The 21728-nt window shown below is 37.7% G+C and overlaps 1 protein-coding gene across 15 annotated transcripts in view; it reads left to right on the top strand.

The window, feature by feature from the left end:
* The first annotated feature begins 926 nt into the window (after nt 1–926).
* Nucleotides 927–21728, top strand: part of ROBO2 (roundabout guidance receptor 2) — a 952677-nt gene continuing 931875 nt past the window's right edge. For 7 of the 15 annotated variants that reach the window (XM_030020195.1, XM_030020190.1, XM_030020194.1 and 4 more), the window contains exon 1: nt 928–1595. In XM_030020195.1, the coding sequence (XP_029876055.1) occupies nt 1472–1595 (124 nt within the window). In that variant the 5' untranslated portion in view covers nt 928–1471. Of the gene's footprint in view, nt 1596–21728 lie in introns of all 15 variants that reach the window. The other 8 variants (XM_041124896.1, XM_030020184.1, XM_030020193.1 and 5 more) reach the window with 2 other exon arrangements.

The raw sequence follows: 21728 nt of genomic DNA, 5'->3' as shown, positions 1-21728 counted from the left end.
TTATTCAGATGAATAAGCAAAGCTTCAGATTTATTAATATCATCTTAATGTTGCACTGAAAAGGGCATCATGTCCCTAGTTGAAAACGTGGTAACTTCAGGGAATTTGTGACCATCATTGCTTTGTCATTCTAAGGACATTGATTTTTTTATTTATATAAATCCACAGCACAAGGTTTGTGGCTCATTGATTTGAGTACTGAATGCTTATATGGAAACAAGTAAATGCCAAACTGTAGATGAATTTAAGCTTCTAGCCATACTTAAGTAAGTGCTGGGCATCTCAAGACTGTTTGAGAAGTATGAATGTCGTGAATCTTCCTCTGAGCACCCTTTGTGAAAATCCAAAATTTTGCCCAGAAAGTCTTGTGTTTACTTATCCAGCTTCAGCGTTCTTAAATATGGACATCCAGAGACATAGGTAGCTATATTATTTCTGTGGCAGCAACAATCACTAAATGAAAAATTGTGACTGCAATCTATTATTTTGAAAATACCTGTACTTCTGAATGTCCTCTTTCTCTCTCTTTCCACCCCTACCCCTGCCCCTCAGGTTTAGGAGATCCTAAGGTTAGACAGTGTGAAAATATAAAATGCATAGCTGCTCTGTGCAGTGAAAAGATTACTGCTGCTGCTAAGGATTTGTTCTTCCTGTTTGCTACTTTAAAAAAAAAAAAAAAGGCAAAAGCATGCAGGATTTTTTCCCATAGAATAATTACTTCAGAAATGCTATAAGTAATTAGTGTGTTGAAGCTTGCATTTTAGTTTAGAGTATGAACTAAAGCATTAATAAAATGCAGTCAAAAGTCCAGAGCAGTTGCACACTGTAAAGCAGGAAATCTCCTCCACACAATAGAGATTAAATGCTCCCTGTGCATACTGTATTCTGCTCAGCCCTCTGCGTTCGGAGCTGGGACCGTGGCAGTCGTTATCTCTAGCAGGTTCCTTGGTGATTTTCAAGCCCTGCACTACCTACCCAAGTGGCAGTGACACCAGCTTTCAGTGAAGCCTTATTACTCTTAAAAGAGCAATTTGGTTGGTTGCACAGCTATTAGGATCAGACAGTCAGGCTTAAAGCTGTCAGTACAACTGCTTCTCATCTTTTTTCACAATCCTGACATCTTTTCTCTTTTCTGCTGGACACAAGCATTACTGTTTTTATCATTTTCAATCAAGCTCACGCTGCAAGCTGAGGAATATATTCCCACAGAAACCAAAGTGAGGAGCAGAAATTATTTTATAGCTACTGTAGTAGCAGTGGTGCAGGCTGCATGTTGTGTGGGAGAAACCGGATCAGTGAGAAATGTGGCTTTCCTCAGGGCTACATCATTGAGATATTACTTCAGCATCTAAGGAGAGCAAAGCTACTCCTTGCTCTGATTTTTCAATGATTAATCACTCCTTAAGCAAACAGAAAGTGGGGGAGAAGATGTAAGATTTTTTTTTTCTTTTTTTTTGAATAACTTCTGGAAATGTTATCATCAGTGAAACGGGGGAAAATCAGTATGCTTGAACTTCTTTTCATTTTGATGTTGCTCTTCTCTGGACCAACCCTCAGCAAGCTTAGCAGGACCAAAGGCAAACACTGGAAGGGGGGTAAGTGGAAAGAAAAAGTTTTGTAATGGATGTTTGGGTAAGATTGTAAAAAGCTCTATTAAAGGTGATCTAAGGAGAATACCTATGCTGTTTTGAGTGACTCAAATTTCAGGTTGCCATGTGGGCTTGCAATAGGAGGCTAAAAAGAGAGCATGGAGTTTAATTTTTCATGTTAGTTTGCTTGACTGACTTTGTAAGGCATATATTCCTTGCAGGAATTTTACTTTGCATTGTATTATTAGCAGAGTAATATTTAAGGCCTTTATACAAATAAATGTATGCCATTTAGAAACTGATGGGGTTTTGGACTGTGAGAATTCAGATTGTTCTTTTCATTATGGAGACTTTGGGACAGATGCTTGTGGCTTTATTGCAAGACATTATCCCCATCATAGGGGGGTTACAGTGTTGGAAAAGAAGAGGAAGGAAGAAGAGAGAAGGAAAGCATGGAGCCTATTTTGAGTGCAGAATTGTTAGTGTATGTGGTAAAAATGACTAGACAGACATTTTTTTAGAGTACATGAATGTTGTGAAATGCACTGCCAGCAGCACTAATTGGCTGACTGGCTATGTCAGTGTTGATGTGTTAATAAAGATAAATTGCATTAACTTTATCGAAAAAAATGCTGTGCTGAGAAAACGTTTATGATTTTTGAAGGCAGCAATCCATTTTCCTCTTCTGTTAAAAACTGCTGAGATGGTTTACCCTATATGTGCTGTGAACAGTTCACTAGATGTGCCTTTTCATAAAGTTCACTTTGTTTTGCTTCCTTGCATGACATTTGTTTATGGAAAACCTGGGTTATCAGGGTCTCATAATCAAATAGCTCAGTGAGCACAAATGGTATCTCATAAATATTTGGACTGAGGGACTGTGGATTGTAGATAGCTTGATATTTTCTCTCTGGTTGTTTCTCGATGTTACTGATTGGAGGCACCCCAGGAATTTTTTTTTCTTTCCTTTTTTTTTTTTTTTTTCTCCTTACAAGTGTTGCCACAGCATGGTGTGTTTATCACAGCTTTAATAGCACTTTCACTTTTCCTTTGCTGTCAGTATTGTGATCTGAGGTTAAAGAGTAGCATCAACATTAAGAAAGAAGTTTTAATAATTTATCACAACATCTCAGCAGGAGACTCCTCCCCCCCCCTCTATATTTCCGTTTGTTGCATTTAAAGATATCACAAATCTTCCACCTACTGTACCTTCAAGGGAAAAGCTGCAGCACACACTTAACCTGGACTGTTAATGCAGCACAGTATATCTAAAAATTATTTCCTGGTCCTGTAAATCACATTATCACATGTATTTCACAGTGTTGCTGCTGGATATCCTCACTGCAAATTACAAGCTGTTATTTACTCTGGGCAGCATGGCCTCTTCTCAGAGGCATGTGAGTTAGGAATATGTGTCACTGTCAAGTTCCTGGGATTTAAAAAATTCTGCTAACTTTTTTCCCTGTCTTGCATTTTCAATTAAACCTGGTAAATGAGCGGGTTTTGCTTCAGTCTCTTACACACTCTCTGACAGAGGCAAAGAGCTCTACTAAAGAATTTTTAATATGGTAGAAAATAATCCCTGAATCTGACTGCAGAAAATAATACCTTGTTATGGGGGTTTGCTTTTCTTAGAAGTGTTCTTTGCAGCTGAAACAAGATGTAAGGAAGGTACCTGTTTCAAGGAGACTAAGGAACAATTTGTCTTGTTTCCTCACAGCTCTTGAATCAGCCAAAAACTAGGCATACCTGCTGTACAGTAGTTTTTTTGTATGTAGATATTATTGCAAGAGTCAGTGTGACTTGGAGATGATGCATGCTTTCCCGTGAAAGTTTCAAGTTCAGGACATGTAAGAATCTGTGTGTTGTAGTGTCATGTAGCCTGAGCATTTCTGATCTCCAAAACATATTATATGCACCTCCCTTTCCATTAAACATTAGGGATCAGCTTTTGCTTATATATCAGTGGTGCAAGTTCTTTTTTGTTGGTGTGCACATGGAATTCATGGTGTCACTGGGTGAAATTTCAGCATGCAGACTTCTCCACTGGAGCACACTAGAAAGCCCACCCCAAAGTGGAAACAGATTTTTTTTTTTTAATTTTTATTTTTTTTATAATATATTTAAGAGGTTCAGGAGAGCTAGGCTCCTCCACACCAACTTCCAGCTATATTATTCAGAGGAGAAAAGTGATGCTGGATGGATGTATCTGGAAATACGTTGTATGAATCATAATATAGCTATACTGAAGTCAGTTTCCACAGTGGACAGCAATAGCTGATTTAGACCATCCTCTAAAGTTTTTCTCTACCACATTTTGTTTCAAGAGTGCTGCGAAGTATAAACATCTTTGAATAGTGCTGTTTTTCTGTGTAGGCCCTGATCATGATCAGTCCAAGTGCAGGCTAATGAATCTGGAAATTCTTCTGGTATAATTTAAAAAAAAAAAACAACTTCTTCGCTGAAGTTACAGGCTCTGATAAATCATTTTCTGTGGTCTTGCTGTGTAGTTCCCTGTAATTACTCATGAGAAAACCAACCCTTTTCACCTCAATTTTTTGTCCTTGGAATTTACTCTACAAAACATGGCCACCCATATACAACTAAAATAAATAGCATTATGGGTAGAAATCACCTCCTGATTTGGTTGCAATGTCAGGTGTCAGGGAGTGAAATGAGTCCCATACATGGGCCTGGAAAAATGTAAAGATACCATTTTCTTTTCTGGCTGTTTTTAAGTCTGCACTCCAGAAAAGCTTTCAGAATAATTCATTGGAATGCAGGCTCTAAATGTGCCTTAAACCTGGATTTATAAACTAATGATCAAGACAAATTGGAGTCTAAAAGCAGAACCTGAAAGTACAAATCAACTGGATTTTCTTTTTCCCTTTGAGCCAAAATAACACACCATGGTTCAAGTTTTTAAGAAGGATTTATAATATGGAGAACAAAAAAACTGGGAAAAGAAGATTAAGTACTCTTTTGAGTTTACCTTAAATCGGAAAGCAGATTTCAAGCGTTGCTAATGCCTATCCCCTCCTGAATTTGTTTCCGCTCTGTTTTTACTTCATCACATATTATAGGGGCAGCGAGGAAGTAAGTTTTGTGTGTATCCATCCATTTGCACGTGGATGTGCTTTGTGCCTGTTCAGCAGAGGATTTGGAGACTGGAAAGAAAGCTGTCCATTTGTGTCGTGCTTGGGAACCTTCCCAACACTTTGCTCGTAATAATAATACTACTAATAACGTGGTAATAGTAATTCCTGTCCAAGGAAAACTGTGGCATGGGACCAGGGAACACGGTTGTCCAGGCTGTTGCCGAAGGACCCATTGCTGCTGGGACCTCAGCCTTGTTGAGGAGTTGGCAAGAGCAAGCTAATGCCCGCATGCAGAAACTCCCGTGTGTAGCGGTTGGGTGTTCCTTCAGCTGGCAAACAGAAAAATGCGTGGGGCGAATAAAATCATGCATGATGCTTGTCTTCTGGTAGACATCAGTGTATTTTACAACTCTGTGTGAAGGCTGCATGACGGAGAGAGTTCAGAAGAGAAGAGTGAGAGCATTAGGACAATCACTGCGCTTGGCAGACATTAACCCTTTACTCATCTTTGAAACAACCCATGCATTTGGTCTAGGGGATAGCTGTGCACTCCCAGGCCGTCAGGCACTTTTGAAGAGCCTGACCCTTTATGCAGTGGCCTCTGTAACTGGACCAGGTCCATCTGATGGGCCAGCACCCACCCCAGCCAAAAGACTGCAGGCTGAGCCATTGTGGGACAGTCTTCGGGCGTGAGACGAAACTTGGTGAGGGAGTGCGGAAGGGACTCTGCGTGCCCCAGGCTGCCTCTGCATAGGAGCAATACGCTGACAGTGCCAGTAGCACCTCACGAGGGAAAAAAAGGCCTCTAGGATTGGGGAGAGGAGTCAGAGATAAAAAGACTTCAGAGGGAAGGGGCCAGACCTGGGGCTGGAAAATGCAAATTAAGTATGCCTTTTCCTCAAAGGGGTGTTTGCTTAGGTTCTCCCTTGTGCTTCACCAGAACAATTTCCATTATCAGAACTAAAAGTGTGATTGGATTTATTTATGATCAAATTGGAGAAATAAAAATAAAATGAACCACAGTGCCACACCCTGCAGAACTAGATGAGGATGGTGCCTGTCCTTTCTGTCTACATGGAAGTGAAGCAATAATCTCTTTAATGACTAAATCAAAGTTTATTGTGCAAGTGATCCAGCCTTATATTTCAGTTCCAATTTCAGCTCTATGGCAGTTTAATCATTTTTATGGCAAAAGATACCAACGTGAGAAATCTTAAGTGTTACTGGATAGGTGTTACTGGTAAGGGTGATACAAAGCTGTGTACATGAGGTTATTTCAGTATCCCTGCAGATTGACCAGCACATGAATTATTTAGCATGCATGTAATCCATCAACACTAGTTTAAATGTTTTTAAAAGCATAATTCAAAGATTAACTCAAATCAGAAGAGAAAATTTCTATAAACTTCCTTCCATACACAAAGCGGCCAGCCCTCAGACCTTCCAAATTTGGAGGTAAAGTATTAGATTATTAGAATAATGGCTAGAGTTGGAGGTATGTTACTGGACTGCTGCTAGGTGCCTGGCAAGTCTGGATACCCAGACATCTCATGTACATAGACATTTGCATGCAGAACAACAACTTTTCGGTGCATACACACTAAGTTTGGTGAAAACCTGTTTTCACCAAAAAAATCTCAATGCCTTGAGATTTTCTGCATTTGTAATGACGAGTCTCTGCATGGTCACAAAGTCCCACAAATCAAGAGCAGTGTGACTTGTTATAGATGTTTAGATGTCTTCTTGGCAGCTGCTCAGCAATACTATTCACTTCCCCCATGGGGAAACTCGCAAAGCTTTTTTCACCAAGAGGAACTTGTTTTCATTTGCCTCATGGCTGCGGGGTGGTGAGGATAAAGGGATGGAGGCTGGGACCTTTGAAGAAGGGAAAGTAGAGGGGAGGCAGTTACGTGGACCCAGGTAGCCTGGGCTTCACTGCAAATTATCATGAGGCATGAGGGGTCTGGTTCGACGTGATGAGGTGGAACTTTTGATGTGGTGGTTGACTTGCAACACTTGGAAAGCACAGTCAGTTGTGCTGGTATGATTCACTGTGTAGTTTATGTGATTTTGGGGGTAACATTTTATATAGTTTGCCATTTATCTAATTTAAATAATTTATTTTATGGAATTTCAAAGATAAACTGCATGAATTCTTTTTGAATACATTATCAGGTATTACATACATTAACAGTATTTCTTAAATCATGAGACATTCAATACGCTGTTACACACTTGTACATTGGAAAAGCTTATGAAATGCTGACCAAATGTTTCAAACTCAGGGTCCTAAAATTTTTTTTCCTGCATTTCATAGAAGTAACCTGATTTTGAGTAGTAAAAAATTCACAAGTTTTTGTAACTTCAGAGGAAGCTCAGTATCTTTGAGGAGGTGGCTTGTGCATAGATAAGGATCTAAAAACCTAATTTTGGAAACTGAGGACTGTAAGTCTGGATCTGCAGTTTTAGTTTGACTGCAAGTGTATAAAGTATGTGACTACACACAGTATGTGACTTGATGTACTGAAGATTTTCTAATAGTTTTGCTTTTAATATACTTAAAAGGGAAAAGAGTATTTATTTGGATACTGAGTGACTGTGAAATTAACTGGGTTTTATCTAGTCTTCTGTTTTCTTTAAAGTCTAGATTTAGCCCCTATCCCATGATAACAAGCAAATTTTTTGCACTTTCTTTTACACCACCTTCTTCAGAGTAAAATCTGAATTCAAAAGGACTCTGCTGATGTGCGAAGCTTCCCATACGTATTTTGTTGGAGCATGCGGCCTTTGCTTGTCTATTTTTCATCTCTTTGAAGACATTTGAAATACCATAGAGAAGCCTAGTAACCTGTATTCAAACTCATACAGGCAGAGATGACAAAGATGAGGGCAATGGAAAACCAAGTTTGTGAGAGTTTTCTTCCCAGCTGGAAAGGAGGGAAAATGATGGGGTTATTCCAGTCACAATGGAGCAAATGTGGGGAAGATGTAGCATCTACTTAAGAAAAAACCAGTGCTGGCACAAAACCAAACAGTAAGGAATAAACATAGGCTGGAAGCTAGAAAAGTGTTTCCAACCATCATTGAGAAGGGGCTGCCATCCTTTGGCAGATGAAGTCAGCCTGAGCTGGATTTCCACAGTCTCTTTCAACTCCATCAGTCCTGGCTGCAGGGACTTCCTCCACCGGTGCTAGCGCTTGTACAGATCTGCTGGCACCCCTATTCAGGGAGCTGATCCAGCTGGCAATTAGCCATATAAAAGAGAGGATAGCATTCATCTAGCTGATGGGATGCCTTCATTTGTACACTCTCAGGTCATGGGGGAACTTTGTATGCAAGAGGGCTATGGCCTCAAGGTAAGAGAAGAGGTTGTGATCGTGGCTCTATTTAGGCTAGCTCAAGCTGATATGTAACTTCAGCCTGCAGGTCTGGATTATCCAGAAGAAAAAGAAGAAAAGAAAAAAAAAAGATTTAATAAGGTGGTGCCTTCCTTTGAATCCTGTGTCTACATCCTGTACTTGGAGCCTTGCTTGAAATGTTTGCTATCATATTAAAAAGTATGTTGATCAAAGATTTATAAAACAGAAGGAATATTTAAATACTCTTTACACACCACCACCACCCCCCCCACCCCCCCCACCCCCCACGTATACACATCCCTCTCCTTTGGTTATTTGCCTTTTTTTTTTTTTTTGTAAAACAGATTTTGGAACCACCATAAAGCGTCATTGACATTAGAAAACTAGCAAGCACAAGCAAACCCTCTTACTTTTGTCCACAAAGGAAATGAACTCGTGTAAATTGCCTGTTACGTGTTGAAGGAGCACAGATCAGATGTGCTCTTTCAAAATGATGAACAGGCTTAAACATATATCAGTGTGTCTGAGAAAAAGTTGTTTTGGCTTTCCCTTTCTAGCAATTTTGAAAGACAATGATGTTCGTCAGTTAAACACTATTGATTTTTTACTTCAAAGCATGATATAAAGAGTACTTGGAGGACATTAATTTTTTTAAAAGCCATTGCTAAATACCTCAATGAAAACTTTTTTGTTTAGTACATTCAAAATGGGGGGGTTGGTGGTGGAATATATGGTGTTTTTACAGATGATTTAGTTTTGGTAAATGATACTCAAATTGCCAACAATGGAAAGCTTTTGATGGTTTAGAGCTGCTGTTCAATAATGACAGCACCTCCAATAGAAATGACTTTTTCAGTCATTTATATCTGAATCATAAAATCTTGTTCTTGGCTAAATGGTGTCATGTTAGCTCTCATCCTAGCACTGATTTTGTACAGCTAGTTTTGAAACTTCATTCTCTTATGCTAGCTGAATAGTAAAACAAATTGATGGTTGCATATGTGTATTGCACAGAGAAGTGAACTGCAGTAATTCAGAAACATCAAAAAGTTTTTCTTTTTTCTAAGGTTTTCCCTCAAAACTAGTGTTTTTTATTACTGTATTTCCTTGCATAAGGAAACTTAAATGAAGTAATGGAAAAAACAAGAGAGGCAAAAACCAGTTTTGTTTCCAGAGATGCTGATCACTCAGCAGAAGCTGCCAGAGATAAGGATTCTCAGCCTTCACAAAAATCAAGGCTTTGATATGACTAAGTATATAGCTCCTCTTTCCTCTGGGCTCCTACGTCCTCTGAATACCAACTGTCTTTGTAGCCTCCCCATTTCCTTTCAGGCATGGGCACATGTGCGGTTTCTGTGCTCACGTAATTTGTGATGAGACTTCACTGGTACAATTCCTGCTGTGGTTCCAAGCACAGGCATGGCTACGGTGGCACAAAGGAGCAGCAAACCCTTACTCTTCACTGTATTTCCCATAGAGGATGCTGGATAAGGACAGACGGCAGTGCTCATGTTAACGCCACATGTCACTTTAATTAACAATTAACAATTAACTTTCCAATGGCTGGATTTTGTGTGTTCTTTAAAAGTGTATTTGGTCACTTTTGAAAGTTTAGAGAGAGAAAATCACAGGTTTACCCCACTGCCTGAGATTGCTGCCTCTGGCTCAGTAATTTAACCTAGCTATAGGTCCATTGTACTGACAGTGGAAAAACGGACAAAAGGGATTCTTAGCTCTGTAAATAGGAGTAAAGGACCAAATGGTTTGCTCCCTACATACTGCCTTACTGAGAGAAGAAATGGAAGAGTGTGTAGTATTTGATAGAGAAAAATGAGAAAAAGCCACAGAATTTTTCTGAAAACTAGAGAAAGTGTTTTTGAGAGAGGTTGAAGGATTTAGTCTGTTTAGTTATGGAAAATTTGAGACAGCTTTCATGCAATTTAAGCATGTCACTAAATTCCTTCTCCCGTGAAGGTAAAGGGTCCTTAAAACTATTAGAGAAAGGTATTGCAGGAATGGATGAATGAAAGCCCATGTCAGATACATCCACATAAAGACAATAAACAAGCTTTAGATTGAGTATTTAAAAAAACATTCTTCAATTATATTTTTAAATCTGTTGGAATTTGCATTCCATTGTCATACTTAGTGTAATTAGTGCTTGCTTTGAGAAACCACAGATACTGTTCTGAATTTCTTTTATATCGTGAAAAGATGCAGGGAGAGCCTGTTCTTCACTCATTACATTCAGCATTCCTTCTGGAAAGCAGTTGGGATACCAAATCTGCTGCTTCTGGTTTAAAAATTAGCATGCCATACAGAATATAGCCCTTGGGGAATGCCCCAGGTTAAGTGTCTTTTGCAAATATAAGATTCTGTCTTATTTCTTGTACTTGCATGAGAAGAACTGCTGCATTGTGCTATATATTGGGGTATGCCTGATAGTAGTAACTGGAAAGTACTCAGCATCTTTCTTATACGTGTTATAGGCAGGAGTAATTCCACTGAAGTTTATGGAATTATGCCACTTTAAATGAGAGGAGAATCTACTTTTGACTCTTAGTTGTAATATCATCTATTTGATAATCAATCATGGCAGTATTCACCAGATAATGCTTATCTAATAACAGATCTAGGCAGCTGGGGAAAGACTGATCTGAATATGAGAGCACGGAAAAGTCCTGAGGCTGATGAAAAATTGTGACACTGATGCAGTTCCCACTGCTGTAGAGTATTTCCCACTAGTTAAAGTGGTTTCATACTGCTAGCGATTCTGGTAAAGCTTGAGAATTTGTCTACAGTCCTTACTTGCTATCCATCGTTCTGCGATGGCTCTAAATAAGCTATTGTTATCTGTCCATTTGATTATCCATGGACTTGATATGGGTTCATACACTAGGCCAGAATATGTTTTAATGAATTACTGTCTGCTCTGGTGTCAAGAATCACTTAATTCAATAGTTTTCAATTTATGTGTAAAGTCATTTCAAGGATATCATAAAACTTAGATTAGTAATGCATGTTTAATAAAAAAAAGGACCAATACATACTTAAAAGAATTTAAGGTTACAGAGCATGCTGAAGGGTAAAGAGTTCATTAAAAATCTGGACAACAGTCAGTTTTCACATTTTCAATTTTTATTTTCTCTACTGCTAGACTCTGGTTTCTGCTTTAAAAAAGTGACAGTCTTGAAATGTGAATAATGTTCTTGCTGTTGGTAGTCACTGTTGAAAAAAATTCAGAATGAGTGCTTTGCAGAAATTTTATTTCCTTTTTTTGAGTTGGAAACTTCTTCATCTTTTGAATATTGAAGAGCAGCAGAAGGGAAATAGGAGGAGAAACAAAGAAATCAACCTTGCTTAATTAATTCCTTCATGCTGTTGAATTGTGTGTTTTGAAGGAAAAATATCTTTTAAAGAGGAGGGTTGTCGGAGTTGAAGAAGGAAATTGCAGTAGAGTTACGAAGGTAACTTCTCTAAAGTTGCTGGTGGAGCCTTCTGGCGCAGTGTGTGAAGACAAGAGACACTCCGCAGTGTCTCAGGGCAAAGACACGGGTTTTTTGTACTCTGGGAAAAAAAGCCTCTTGGATAATATTTACATAGAACTTAATTTCAACCTCTTTATGTTTTAGGAGGAACACCTACTGTCTTTACTTCCAATTTTTTAAAAATTGTCAATGCATAGTTTTATTATTGTGAGGAGGAGAAATTCTGTGTTTAACATGGTCTCGCTTTACTCTTTGTACAGCAGTCTGGCACAGGTTATATTTCAAAACCCAGATTAATGGTATTTCACTCCTCGAGCTGTCTTAAGAGCCTGTTCTGCATTACAGCCTCTGGGCACCAGTGACTGGCGTTTTTATATCTGCATGTTGGTCATGCTCTCTCATCTTCTTCTTTGATCTTCATGTTCAGTGCACAGTTTCTTCTGCTTGTCAATTGTCTTCTCATTTTTAAAAGAGCTTTTACAAATGGTTGTCTACAGAGGTTATTGATCAGAGGGTTCTTAATTTATTTCAATCAGCTTTAATAGCTTTTTCACTGTATTTAAATAAAGAAATATTACTATTCAGAAATGTTACCTTGAATTATTCCTATAGAGGTAGATAGATACAATATTGCAGACCATGAGGAATGTATAGACACATTTTTGTTGCTGGCAACATGTTTTGCTTGATTTATATTCTTTGGAAAATATGGCTTAGCATCTTGACTAATTTCCTTTCTGCTGCCCTTTGATGGTACATTATTGCTCTTTAATCTGAAAGGAACACAGTAATTGGTAAGAGTTTTTTTACCCTTCAAATTACAAAAGATGCATTGTCTTTTATGTATTCTCTGGTGTTTATAGCTACATCATAAACTTGCTTAAAGCCTAGTTTAAACAAAAGCTATCTTACAGAGGTTTGCATGTGCTCTAAAAAAGTACAGCTCATGTAGAGAAAGTGAGATGTGTTGAGAACACAGGATAATATAATGTATTATGCATGCAAATTTACTTGATCTGTATTGGTCTTTTCAATTCCCTTTCCAAACAATGAACATGGTAATTTCATTTTACAGATAATGTAGTTTGAGGCCCTAAATCAGTTTAGCAGTACACATTTTTGATTCATGGCAAGGGCAGTTGCTAGCTCTAAATGTATCTGTTCATAATCTCTACAGCAGAAATACAGCAGTGACTGATACATTTCATGGCACTTACATTGTCTTTGCATATTGGGAAAGCTCACAAGATGATCTATATGATTAATCGATCACCAGAAAAGCTGTAGGCAGTCACCACAGGGTGAAATTTTGCTATGTGTTTAGAAAGAAAAATAATTCGAAGAATCCTTTACCGACATTCTGTGACCACCGTCTTCCACAGACATTGTGATTTGGGGTTATGTTATTTTATTACATTTATATTATTTTTTTTTATGTGGGCATGTGCATGTGTATAATGTTATGTTGGATTCCAGTTTTGCATTATGGTATAAACAATGGCTGGAAGCAAAAAGCTTCCTATGAACATTCCTGATTTATTTCTCTATTGCCCTGCAAACATAAGTTGTGCATAGACTGATGGCCAACTTGAAGATTGGTGCTTTTTGTTGCTTGGTCTGCAGGATGAATTTGCACCAATCCACACAACTGCTAATGAGTAGCTTGTCATCCTTTAGTAAATTATCCTGTTAGTTTTCAAAAACCCTGTAGATATAGGCTTTTATAACAGTGTTAAAGGTGCAGCAAGAACTGTCAGTTAACTGGCTCAAAATGCAAAGGAGATGCCATTTGTATTGATTGCTATAGATTTTTGTCTTGTCTAATAGGATTTATATTTTTTCTGTGAACTTGTATTGAAAAAAGTGAAAACAAATAATGGCCAGACAGAGCTAAGACATTCTAAGTTCAAAAATAACTCAAAACTTTAATTTTCTCATGCATGCCATTGCATCCCTGGTTTCTAAGGCATCTAATCACGTCTGTCTTTGTGCCAAGACAGCGACGCTGAAACAGGCTGAAAACAGCATCCTTTCACTTTGCATTAAAACACACAGAACAGCACTCAGCTTTGTGCATTTTGAACTCACTGCAATAAAAGTTTTAAGAGATAAGAAGCTTTTTCTATTTCAGGGTTGCCATTAGCCTGAATAATACATAAACATGGGAAAAGGTCTGAAGTCCTTTTGAGGATCACAGTATAGCTTCAATTAAATTATACATCATTATCACAGCTGCCAAGCCTGGTGTGGGATTTTAGCCCCCTATCTCACTAAATGTTCTATGTAGCTGTCTTGTCCAATTCTTTCTTCTTCTTTTTTTTTTTTTCCTAAGCAACAATAACACTCTTTGAAAAACCTAGTTTAACGAATAAAGTGGAGGATGAGGTTTGGTTAATCAACAAAGAACATTGAGATGTCAACAGTCAAGCACCAAGGGAGGAAGGAGGTCAACTCTCTAGCCTTAAAAAACACTAGGGAGAAATCAAACACTATTAAGTCATGACATATTATGTTCCTTTTGAACCAGGGCTGTGTGAACTCCCTCTGTCTGCTGAGTGGTTTGCAGTGCAGCTCCAAGTTGATCATGAAACCCATTGTTAAAGCAGAGTTGCTAGGGCTACCTACTGGGGATGCTTTTAGTAAATGTCCACATAGCTGGCAATGACTTTGAAATGCAATCTGGACAGACAGATTCTTTGTCTGTTTGTCCACCTATGGTTCTTTCAGGCTTTACAACCCCAAATTGGCTTGTCATATTGCAGATGAGTGTTTTCTTGGATCTCAATATGATACAGAATTATTCAGTCATCATAATACATGTGAGCTAGTTATTACTTCTGTGGTGGCTTTGGCATAAATCTAGGATATACAGAACTATTACGGCATACTTAGGAAAATCATAATGGCTTGTCTTTTTTATTTATTCCTATAATATCCTCTAAAAGTGTTAGAAGTGTTTTGATTAATTAATTACACTATTCACACCACCAATGCCATCGCACTTGCCATTAATTTTATCAGTTTGCTTGTCTTCTTTGTACTAGTATTATATTAACGAATATTCTGTCTTGAGTGGCTACATATGAAATACTGAAATCAAGGTAGCATTGCAGAGTTTTGTGTGTAGAATACTTATTTAGGATTATACCCTACCATTGATTTTTTTATGCTGAACAGACCCTCAATTTCAATGCATGCTTAACATGCAGGTCAATGACACATTTTATATAGTACTTAAATGGTAACATTTGATATTTAAAACTGAATGGGCTAGAGGTATCATGGAGTTTCAAGCAGGACTGAAAAAATCTGGTAAAAATCCAAACTTCCTTAAAATTTTAGACAGCTACAAGACTTGGTTCAGGAGAAACAGCTGGTAAGGAGTATGTGAAGAATCGTGTTTAAAGTGCAAAGTGAGAATTTGTAGGAAAACATCTGGGCTGAAAGTTGTTTGTAATACATTTTCGTTGCACAACAGCACTAGTACCGACTTAGCAAAACTTTGCATGTTGACTCGTAGCCATGTTGACTCCAGCACAGCTACCTGCCACACTGTTGTGTTGGCTTTGACGTGTTCTGTGTCGGTGTGCTTTCCTGGTACAGTAGCAGTTTGCAGAGTGGCAAAAGAGTATTTGGTGTATACTGGGGAGAAATCAGACCATATAGCTCATTATCCCAGCATCCTGAATTTATGGAATGCAGTTGGAAATCCCTTAAGATTGTTTACATTAAACTTTGCATGAACCGTATACTTTCTGGTCCTGTTTGAGGTGCAAGGAGAGATGTTTGACTAGGAAATGTATTATGGATTTTTGCAAGTCTATTAAACAACGAGACTCTAATTTCTTAATCCCCCACTTGGCCCAATTTTGTTCTGATGCAGGTTTCTTAACATGTATGTTCTCAACTTGACTGTATTTGCGGCTTTCAGACATTTTTCTTAGGCCCAGTTTGTGATTTCTGCATCGTTTGTACCGCTAGAAGGGCATCGAGTTGGAGGATGAAACATTCATTTTTGGTGGTTTGCACTGTGTTTAATTAACCCTCATACTGGAAAAGAAACTTTTTTTGGATATCAGCTATGCTTTACTACAGACCTTAAAGAGAAATGCAGAAGATTTAAGCCTGTGCAGGCTGTCAGATGAAATATATAAAGAGTTAATTTTTTGCTATTCTGTTGCAGAACTCCTATAAGCATTTCTGCTGATATTAAAAGAGAAGAAGTAAAAGCACCTTCCTCAATCACTTCTTCAAAATTACTTGAAAAATCTGTTCTCCAGCATGTAACATATGCCCTTTAAAACTGCTACTGTGCTGCTGCCTTCTCTTATCAGTATGGGCCATAAATTTTGCATGGGTATAGAGGGAACTGCAGCTTGAGTACTTGAAATAGTTAGCAAGATGCTGCTAAAGTATACAAAGTACATTGGCAAATGGGTCTTTGTAGACAGGCATCATTACCAAGATCCAAGTGTGCTGACTTGCGTAAGTCTGAGGAGCACTAAAGGCCAGTACTTGCAGGAACCTAATTTTGGGTGAATAGAGTCCGTAGATTCATTGTGATATTGCACATAAATGAAAATACCAAATGTCATTGACTTGTCAGTGAAAAAGTAGCCTAGGCGTTGTAACAAATGGATCAGTGATGTATATTTGGAAGCTCCGTGACACATTAAAGTAGTTTATGAGGCACAATTTGTTTTGGTGGTCTGCTCTGATTGATGGTGTGCTATCTACCACTGCTTCAGCTGTTGTGGTATGTTTGTAATAAATGTTCGTTGTGAGACAGTGCTAAATGTGTTCCATCTAAATCATTCGTTACTTATAACAAGTTTCAGTGTATATGAATCAAAGGTTGTTTATACTTGCCTTCGAAAGAATTTATCATGTTGAAGCAGCTCTATCACCTCCGATGGGGCAGCTGCATGCCTAAGTGGTCAGACCCTTTCAGCAGTGCCTACTGGAAACAGTACAGAAAGTTAAGCAGCAAGCAGTGTTACGTTAGATACTACTTTTAAAAGTACGTTGTCTTTTCCAATCTAGCACTCCTGTTTGTTTTCCTTTTTTCCTTTTTTTTGGTTTTGCAAACAGAATACTAGAAAATATCAGAATTAAGCACTGAGGGATGAGGAGGCAATGTTCGTGTGGCAACTGTGACATATCAGAGGAAGTGCATAGTGGGTGGGATTTTTACTGATGTTTTATACCAATGTATTGCTAGTTCATCAGAAAACTATAAAAAATGTATGCACTACCCACAGGGGATTTTCTCTTTCCTGAAAGTGCAGAATGCACTGTCCTTAAGCAAAAGTTTCCTCTTGATTGGTAGGGGGTGGGATGCTTTTTCCCCATGGGCCTTGTCTGTGTCCTTCCTCCAAAACTCAAGTGAAAGAGGAGAAAACCTAAGGACTAGCATTTCAGGGTGATCCGTGTAGAAATACTACTTCACTTTTTATTGTATAAACACTGATTTTCATTTCTATGTGACATCTGAAGGGATGAGAGCTTATTTTTTTCTCTTTCAATAGCCATTAGGAAATAAGAAGGATAGGAAGATGTAGCCAAAGTAACACAGAGGTGTTTAAAGTAACCTTGAATTCTTAACACAACAAAATGAGTACCTATTAATTTAAAATTTGCATGCTGTTGGATTTTGAGTATTCTTTAAAGGCAGTTTTTTTCATGTAATATACTAATGTACACTAGAATGTAGATCGAGAAAATAAGATATGACTTTTTTAAATTACTTTGGCTATTAGCAATTATATTTGAATCATAACAGATAAGTGAATCTCTAGATGAGATCATTTCTTCAGTGTTCTTCGTCCCTTATAACATTAAAAGAAGCAGACTTTGGTACTAAACAGTTTGTAAAATAGAGAAACAAATTTGACAAAGAATGGAAAGGGCTAACAGAGTAAAATTACTTGCCCAAGCAGTCCAGTTTTGATGCAAGGAAAATATCTCTAACTCTTGATTGTCAATTCTTTTTTTTTTTAAATTTTGTATGCAATACAGTGGTAAACGTGCAAATTACATGCTGGCATTTGGAAAGAAGCATGTGGGTGCTTTTTTGGTAATTTTCAGAAAGAAAGAAGAAAGCCCAGTATTACAGAGTTAAAGTTGCTGTAATGATGGTTGAGGCTATACAGCTGCAGCAACATCAAACAGTGGAAGGCAACTGCATGGCATAAGGTAGTCTCTTCATTCGACCAGTGGTGCGTAACATGCCTGTGTTAAGTTCTTCGTATTTTTTTTTTTAAACATATAACCTTTTTAGGTGTGGATTGATCCTATTTCTTTGTTTCTGTTAATGCTCTCTTTCCAGAAGTTCTTAGCATGTTAATAGCATCTTGTAAGCAGCGCGTTCAGGAGTGTTTATCAAAACCTGGAAAGTTATAACTAGCCCCTGAGGAAAAAACCAAGATCAAATACAGGAAAAAAATACAGAAATCTGTAGCATCAGCAACTTGTAAGACAAATCAGTTCAACATTTGCTGCTTCCTGAAGTTAATGAACAAATATTATGTGGCAATAGATGGAAATTAAATCTTCACTTCGTTTAAGATCTGTCTTATCTGCCTTTAACCACTCCTCTGCCTTTTTAATTGCAAATCTTTGCCTCTGCATATTCACATTTCTTTCTCCTCTGTGGATATCTTTTTCTTTATCACCTCATAAGCAACTGGTTGTTGAATTCTAGGAAGTCTCTTACACAGGCTTGGTGGAAGATGTGGCCTTCTTGGGTATGTTTCTTTGTGAAACTGATTATCCCATCAGTTCATAGAAACTATACCCATCCATAGGTAAAACATGGCTTTTACAGATTGCCTACTTGTTTTGCACTTTGGTATGTGGAAAGATAATGTATGCTTATGTATGCCATATATATGGCACATATATGTCATACGTATAATATATATATATATAAAAAAGATCTGAGGTTCTAAATATTTTTATATATGTCTTGTAACTCAAAAAATGACACATGCTCACCTCAGGGAAAAAAAAAACCAAAACCAAACAAAAAACCAACAAACCAGGGGGTGACATTTGCATCATCTGATCAAATCATTGCTTGGACTTTAGCAATGTTAGCTACTGTTCCTGGCTCCAGATTCCTGCAACTGTGAAATCTGGTGGTGAGAGGCTTCCACTTCCATTTTCTTGCTTTCAGAAAGTAGTAAAGGTCTAAGTGGAAGGCAAGATGCAGACCCCAAGTTGTCTTGATGATTTTTCGGTTTGCTCTTTATCTTGTGCTTAGAATGAGAAGAGAGAAAGAAAAAGAAGGAAGAAGGAAGCATAGGGAATCACCATGATTTGGCTGTGAGCATGCAGCCACTCAGATCAGGAGCAAGCGTGGCGGTCTCAGGACTCATGCCTTGCAGTGGTGGCTGCATGAGTAAGCAGTGCCTTAGTTATTCTGCCTTGTCATCCTGCTTCTTCCTTACCTACTATTTCCACTATGTCTCAGTTACAGAAAGTGTTGCAAAGTACAGCTGCTATCCCCATTGGCAAGCTTGGTTGATTTCCAAGATTGCTGGCAATAGCTGGTGTTGCTGTGTCACCAGCCATCTTTCTTTTATATAGTAAATTTCCACACGAGTTTTGCACTCAAGAATTTCATGAGAGTGGTACAGACGCAGGGATTTATACTACCAAGACAAGGTCTTTTATTCAGGCTTTCTGACAATGATGCATAATACTCACCGTATCTGGGCAGAAGCAACACATTTGTCTTTTTATCCAGTTCAATAACCTCTACTGCCTGTGCTTACTGCTACAGAGGAAAGACTAAGCTGGGGATCAGGGCTTTAATTTTTAACTCCCACTTGCTGATGGAATCTGTTCAAACATGCCTTTTATAAATCTAGCTTTGTTGAAAGGCAGCAAAAAACATTGGCCTGCAAACTTTTCTACCAGCTTTGATGGAACCTACTGCCCAGACTCATCTGTAATATTTTTCAATTGTCCTACTTACAGAGGGGTCTGCTCTTCCCAGCAGCTATCAATATAATGTTTTCTTCTTCCCTCTTCCGCAAAAGTAAATTTAACCTCACAGCCCTCTTGCCAGGGGAGAGTTTTATCTAGTAACCACATAGAGAACTGAGAAATACAGATATTAGATGATCTGCCAAATTGTACTGCCTTTGCTTTTTACAGCACAATAATAAAAAGATCTCACCTATAATGGTTCTTCATTGCCAATTCCCTAGTTGTTCTTCACCAAAGTACAATTAATTACTAAAGAGGCTTCCCATACAGAAAATTGTTGATGGAGCATCTGAACAAAAGCAGTAGAGCATAAACCCCTGGAAACACACTACAAGCGGGAAAAAATGTATTTCCCACCCCAGGCTATGCCCTTTGTTCCTCTCATTTGCATTCTGAGGTTTTTGGTGTTTGGGTTGTTGGGCTTCCCCCCTCTTCTTAACTTGTCTCTGCCTTCCTTGATACTTTGACTACTGTCATTATCTGTTCTTCATTTATGAGCAGGTTAAAAATGGTGAAGGAGTTGTCTGCCCATTAGACTATGTGCATCTGCAGTATTAGCTCCAGGCTCCCACTGCCCTCTTTTAAAATGACAGGTCTCCCTCCTCAGCTTACTCCAGAGGCCTGAATTTGCTTGCTAATATAGATTTTTATTATTATTGTGCTTTAATTCAGAGATTAAGGATAAAATAAAGAGCTGAGCTTTTTCTGAATGCTTAGGGACTGCTGAAAACAAGACTGAAATGCTACTGTCCCTAATGGTTTATTAGGGAAAAGACACAGTTTGCCAATATTTTCTTTAAATAAATTTGAACTCAATTTTGCAGAAGTTGTAAAAATCAATTTCACTAGTAATTAGAATTATAGAATTTTCTGCCAGTAAATATGCTAAATATAAGGAAGCATTGGACTCCACAAGGTCAGTATGTTTGCCTTCAAAATATATCCTAATATCTGTTAATGTAATCCACCAATTAAAAAGTCTATAAATAAGTATTTACTCAATAGATTATAATGTCTCCAAAGGGAACAATTAGGCTTTTAAGGAGAACTCTTAAACATTCCCATGAAGGTTTTAGTATTTTCTTTAACGCTTTGTCTTACACAAATGCACTTTCAGAAATCATGTTTGAAAAACTAGTAATTCATGGTAAACTTGTACTTTGCTCCCTGATGATAAATGGTCCTAAAATGGGTGTTGATAATGTATGTATAATAATATTTACTTCAGTATGTAAATGATAAAAATAAAGAGGGAGGTTTTTTTTCCTGCTATAGTGTTGTATACTTTGCTACATACTGCAACCTTTGGTGTAATTAGTGATCACATAAGAACAGGTTTTGTCCCACAAAGCTCTTTTTATGTATTTTATATACTGGAGATAAAGGGATTTAAAATACTGAGGCAGACTCTTGACTTGATGTAAATATCAGTGAGCTGGGCTGATTTAAATTAGCTGAGCATCTGGCCCGTTCTCTTTGAAAGCAGATAATCGGCTTCAGTAATTGACTGAAATTTGTGGGTTTCATTTCTTTCATTTTATATTTAATTGTATAAAATAGAGGCATGCAAATATAGCCAAGATTATTAAAATTATTGATCACCTATGCTATCCAATCAGCTACAAACTATGCACAGTTATAAGTCATTAGTTTTAGGCTATATTAGAAATTCATCCAATTAGAAAAAATAATAATGATTAAAAGGATCAGAGATGTGTGTCAAAATATAATTGCACATTCCAGAGCTAGAAAATTGTAATAGTAGGACTGGCAGTCATTCTTATAAGAGAGGGCAAGGGCAAATGGTGAAAAATTCAAATATGAGTGAAATGCCAGTAAATGTCATACTAATAATAGTATACATTACAACCTGCTGTGATTTTTCTCTCCCATGGGTCACATCTTTTTCCTCTTTTCTTCCAAGGTACCATGACCATGGAAGAATGCTCCTTCTCAAATCTCTGGCCCTTTTTCTCAGTACTATTTTTTTCTTTTCATTTAATTGATCAAATGAATATCTTCAATAATTAAATCTACAACCTTCTGTAATATGAGAGCTATAAATCAGACACATGCAAAAATAAAATAAATCTGCTTATTTTGAAATCACATTGTTTATGTTTTACATAATTCCCTTTAAAAAATATGGTTTACCCATAGAAGAACAAGATTCGCCATGTTTTCTTTGCAAACTTTGAG

Source organism: Aquila chrysaetos, chromosome 7, assembly GCF_900496995.4.
Source record: "Aquila chrysaetos chrysaetos chromosome 7, bAquChr1.4, whole genome shotgun sequence".
Lineage (NCBI taxonomy): Eukaryota > Metazoa > Chordata > Aves > Accipitriformes > Accipitridae > Aquila > Aquila chrysaetos.
Note: the sequence above shows the minus strand (reverse complement) of the source record. Positions and strands in the feature narration are given on the sequence as shown.